Source organism: Cibotium barometz, chromosome 55, assembly GCF_041138505.1.
Source record: "Cibotium barometz isolate CiBa-2024 chromosome 55, ASM4113850v1, whole genome shotgun sequence".
Taxonomy (NCBI): domain Eukaryota; kingdom Viridiplantae; phylum Streptophyta; class Polypodiopsida; order Cyatheales; family Cibotiaceae; genus Cibotium; species Cibotium barometz.
This window is the reverse complement of record NC_141100.1, coordinates 13,602,578-13,607,912: the sequence shown is the minus strand read 5'-3', so window position 1 is coordinate 13,607,912 and position 5,335 is coordinate 13,602,578. Positions and strand designations below refer to the sequence as shown.

The 5,335-nt window shown below is 48.0% G+C and overlaps 1 protein-coding gene across 2 annotated transcripts; it reads left to right on the top strand.

Annotated features, from left to right (window-relative positions):
- Window positions 1–277: 277 nt before the first annotated feature.
- On the top strand, window positions 278–4,939 carry LOC147607394 (glutathione hydrolase 2-like). 2 transcript variants are annotated; one of them, XM_086790212.1, is made up of 7 exons: window positions 278–686; window positions 858–1,186; window positions 1,570–2,088; window positions 2,173–2,411; window positions 2,908–3,169; window positions 3,437–3,574; window positions 4,473–4,939. In XM_086790212.1, the coding sequence occupies exons 1-7, from the start codon at window positions 653–655 to the stop codon at window positions 4,749–4,751; spliced, it is 1,800 nt and encodes a 599-aa protein (XP_086646338.1). In that variant the 5' UTR covers window positions 278–652; the 3' UTR covers window positions 4,752–4,939. The 2 variants fall into 2 exon arrangements, with proteins under 2 accessions (XP_086646338.1, XP_086646339.1); XM_086790213.1 differs by having other exon boundaries at window positions 395–761.
- Window positions 4,940–5,335: the final 396 nt, after the last annotated feature.

Below are 5,335 nucleotides of genomic sequence, written 5' to 3'. Positions count from 1 at the left end.
CAGGTTCAGGCCTAGAAATGTTAGGTGATCTCCATGGTTGTGCAAAGAGCACAAGCTGTCGCATAGTTATAGACTTTTGCAAAGCAATTGTCACATCAGGTCTTAGAGATCTCTACATTAGGTGACCTTCACCTTCACGGCTTGCCACACTAGCTAGTGAATTCGAGGCTATACGAGGCAAATCCAAAGGCCCGGGGGATGGGCAAATAATCACTGGGATCTCTACCGCGACGTGGCTATGCTGCTGGTAACTAGCCGCCGCCTCGTCTGAATCCAGCCTTAGTCACGAGGGCTTGCTTGAGAGGTCTCTACGATAGGTGTGTGTGGTGTGTGGATAGGTGTGGGTGTGGGTGTGGGTGTGGGTGTGGGTGGCTGTAACTAGCTGGCTGGCTGGCTGGCTGGCTCGCTGGCTGCAAGAAACGCTGTGTTGATTCCCTAGCTTGTGCTTACTTGAGAGGTCTCTACGATAGGTGTGTGTGGTGTGTGGATAGGTGTGTGTGTGGGTGTGGGTGTGGGTGTGTGTGGCTGTAGCTGGCTGGCTGCAAGAAACGCTCTGTTGATTCCCTAGCTTGTGGGAGCGAGAGATTCTCCTCAACGTGCCCGAACAATTCCCTGGCCCCTCCTCGCTTCTCTCTGTCTCTCTGTGTCTATTATGCCTCCACGTACCAGCCAGCGGACAAATTTAGGTGTCCTTGCATCAGTTCCTCTTCTCCATCGCTAATTGTAGTACAAATCGAAGCATAATCTTTCTCTAATCGAAGGCATTTTGTCTGTTGCATGTTGCAAATCTGCACATTTGATTTGATGTATTACCTGAATTGATGAAATGCTAAGGCTAGAAATTGGGGGTTTTGCAGCTGGTTTTTGGCTCCTCCTCGCTATCTGCTTTGCAGTAGCGGCTGCGGGAGATCATGGCCGGGGCAGCAGTAGCAGCAGAGTGGCGGAAGGGTCGATGGGTGCGGTGGCGTCGGACGAAGGGCGGTGCTCCAATATTGGCAGGGACGTGATGGCCGGCCGGGGAGGGAACGCCGTGGATGCCAGCGTGGCAGTGGCGTTGTGCCTGGGCGTGCTGAATCCCATGGCCAGCGGCATCGGCGGCGGCGGCTTCCTCCTCCTCCTCCCTGCCGGCGCCGCTCCCGCCCTCGCCTACGATTTCCGCGAAGTCGCCCCTGCAGCAGCTTCCCAGGTCAGCTTAGCTCAGTGTAACCTAATTTCACTCTTGATCATTTGTATTAACGCTAATACCTCTTAAAATTATCTCCTCTGACGTTTCCTCCCCCCCTTAGATGCCGTGATGTGATTAGTTAGGTGCTGCTGCCTTCTCACGTTTCCCTGCACCCATAATTAGCTATTTGGATTTTCAAGCACGACTATTAATCACATTCCTAAGCTTCGTAATCTTAAGCGTAGCTTCCCTTTTACTCGATGATGAGGATGAAAGACGAACTAATCGGACTCATAATCTTAAACATCAGAACTAGTTGGGGCACTTACATGGTTAGTTTTGATGAATTATCTCATTTGTGTGATTAGAATTTAAACAAGTTATTTCGAAATGGCTCAATACAGAACATGTACTCGGATAATTCAGACTTGCAAGTGAATGGGGCTCTGTCGGTCGCCGTACCGAGTGAGTTGGCAGGCCTGCACCTAGTGTGGCAACAACATGGGACCCTTCCATGGAAGACCCTGGTAGAGCCAGCCATCCAGCTGGCCGAAAATGGCTTCGAGGTGAGGCCATACTTAGCACATGCAATCAATTCATCATCAACTGCCATCTTAGCAGATGAAGGATTGAGAGAGGTGTTTGCTCCCAATGGGAACTTGCTCAGAGCCGGGGACATATGCATCCGAACAGCCTTGGCCACAACACTGAGGTCCATAGCCCTCGATGGCCCGCATGCCTTCTATAATGGCTCCATTGCAGAGAACCTCGTGAAGGACGTGAAGAATGCAGGCGGGATTATCACCATGGAGGACCTCGCGGCCTACAGAGTGAAGGTCCGTGACCCCATTGTGCAGGAGATTCAAGGATTGACCATCTATGGAATGCCTCCACCATCTTCGGGAGGTGCATGCATGGCTATGGTAAGCAATTTTCTCATCAGTGGATACAGTTTATTGTTTCAATGCCCACCTCTTTGAGATATTGTTTTGAGGACCTTGTCATAGGTGCTCAACATCCTGGCAGCCTACCCAGACCCTTTTCAAGCCGTGATGGGATCGTTGGGGCTGCACCGCATGGTTGAGGCTTTCAAGCATACCTTTGCAGTCCGAATGAACCTGGGTGACCCTGATTTTGTCAATATAATAGATGTTCTCACTGACATGCTTAATGCAACATTTGCAGCTGAGCTTCAGAAGCTCATCTATGACAATGGCACATTTCCTCCTACTTATTATGGTGGCAGGTGAAGTCCTTACCTAAAGTGTTCTTTCCTTCTCATACTGTTTCAATTGTGCTCGCTCGTTGCCCACGCCAGCTGCCTCTATGCCTTAACCCTCTCCAAGTCCCAAGAATAAAGCCACCAAACATCATTGGAGGCCAATAGCCCCCAAGCTAGACAGTCACCTACAGCCTTGTCCAAAGGGCAAGGAGAAGATTTATGACAACCACTACCAAGAGTGCCAGCAAAGTAGCACCAGAGAGGAGGACATAGCCTCCACATCTACTACACCTCATAAGGTGCCCAAAAGCCGATCCAATCATTAATGGCCTCCACTCTCAATCGTAGGAGTGGGAACTTAAACTCCTCCTTTTGTAGTACTTCTTGTTAGGAGCCACTTGGATTCTTATGTGATTCTTGTAAAAACAATGGTTTACCTAGCCTTGATTTCTGTTTGCTTGCACCTGACCAGGATCCTAGTTGCAATGTTGGACTTCTAACGAACTCTCTTTGGATTCAGATGGCGGCAATTGGAGGATCATGGCACTAGCCATTTCAATGTTGTGGACCGGGACCGCAATGTGGTGTCCATGACGACCACAATCAACTACCCATTTGGATCCAAAATCCTCTCGAAGTCGACAGGGATAGTGTTGAACAATGAAATGGGAGATTTCTCACTCCCCACTAGTGACTCCGGAACCTCCCCACCAGCCCGAGCTAACTTTATCCAGCCCTACAAGCGCCCATTATCATCCATGTCTCCTACCATAGTCATGAAGGCGAGTTCACTGGTCCAGTCTAATATCACTATAATAAGTAGCAACCATTCATTGTTTCCATCATTGGAGGCTATGGTACAAAGGCTAATCACAGATGATTAAAGATGGGGTATCATCATACATTGATAGGTGTTTGCATTAGGAAAAACTGATTTCATTTACAGTTCTATTTCAATCGACAGGCGATGGGATATGGGCTTATGTATTTATAGGTCATTGATGATGTAACTTTGTCTGGCAAATGATTGTCGTTATCTGCCCTTTCAGGATGGGCAATTTTTAGGAGCTCTTGGAGGAAGTGGAGGGGTGAAGATCATTACCACAACGATACAAGTGTTTTTGGACAGGTTTTGGAAAGGCTACCAGCCACTTCCATCTGTATCCAATCCGAAGATCCATCATCAGGTTTCTAGTTATATATAAATCTCCTCTTATGTGATGATGCTACACCTTCCTTTTGCAATTCAATTTGTATTTATGAGGCTAATTTGTATCTCTGTACCTGATACAAGTTATGTTTATCCCCTCCACCACTCATGCATGTGCACGTACGCACCCACAAACACCAACTTGAGGAATGAAATGCTCTCTCTCTCTCTCTCTCTCTCTCTCTCTCTCTCTCTCTCTCTTTCTGCCGGTGTATTGGTTTGTGCATTGGGCTCTCACTCAAGAGACTCCAGGTTCAACTCCCATTGCAGTTCTTCAGAGACACGGGGTCCGCAAGTTGAGGGGTAGAGATGGATGCATAGACTCAAAACCCCCCTAGGTTCGTGCTATTGGCATGGATTTTTGCAGAAGACTTCTATTGGCCAATCCAAGAGAGAGTCTGGCAGCATACTTAGGAGGTGTTCTCACCAAGGTTGCAGGCGTTCTTGTGCTGTCCTTTCTTGCATGATGAGTTGTGTGTGAGGCTTTATCTGCATGTGCTGGCAAGTTGAGAGGATGGCCTCGGTGCAGTCATATGGACCACATGCAGTCCTCTGGCTTGGCTAGTCGACGAGATTCCAAGTTTTTAGTCTCATTCTCTACTGTCTAATGCCGTGATCTAGTTTTTATCTCCTTGTGGTGTCACTATATTGTTTATATCCTTTTGCTTGGCTGTGATATAAAGGCACTTTCTCTGTCTCTCTCTCTCTCTCACTCTCTCTCTCTCACACACACACAGGATGTAAAGGCTCTCTCTCTCTCTCTCACACACACACACACACACACACATGCGAGCGTCATATCTCTCTCTCTCTCTCTCTCTCCCCCCTCACACGGAGATTCTTTTTAATGGGGCTTTTTTTTGTTGCATGAACAGCTGATGCCGGACGTTTTGGACTACGAGGATTGGACAACAGTGAAAGGGGAGCACATCGAGGAACCGGAGGTGGTGCTGGAGTATCTGGAGAGCAAGGGCCACAACTTGACGGCGAGCACCGGGGCCATCTCGCAGCTCATTGTGCAGGACCTCAGCGAACCACCCTTGGCCACGGCCACCCACCGTGGCCGCAAAATGAGGGTGGGTGGTTCTTGGATGATGACCAAACTCACTGCCGTGAGTGACCTCCGAAAAGACGGCTACCCTGCCGCCTTCTGAGAACCCTCCCAAAACAGGGCCACCCTCCTGGCGACTAATTGATGTGAAGGCACAAGATATCTTTAGATTTTTGAAATCTCTCTTTGACTCTTATGGGCATGCACATACACGTTGTACTAAATTGCAATATACAAGGTCTATGTTGCACCCAAATATACAAGAATCACTACCAACAACTGGTTTTAAAAGTTGCGATACTATAGTTTTTCATACGTGACTATGGGTTGGTGATCGACCGTAGGGTTCTATATTTGCACTATCCTGACTTTATATATTGCAAGTCAGTACAACACAATTTAGGGTGGATGTTTGTGAGTGAAACCTCATATCGCGTTGTATTGAATTGCAATATACAAGGTGTGTGTTGCACAAATATGCAACTACCACTAACAACCGACTTTAAAAGGTCCCGAAACTATAATGTTTCATTACAATGTGACTATGGGCCGTGACTATGGGCAGACCTCGCCATGCTATTTGAGTGGATGCACTTCACCCTTCCATTGGACTAATGTGATCTCGCCTTGACATTGGCGGTCCGGCTCATGGGTTCGGTATTTTTCCCTTTTCTCTCTTCTCCATAT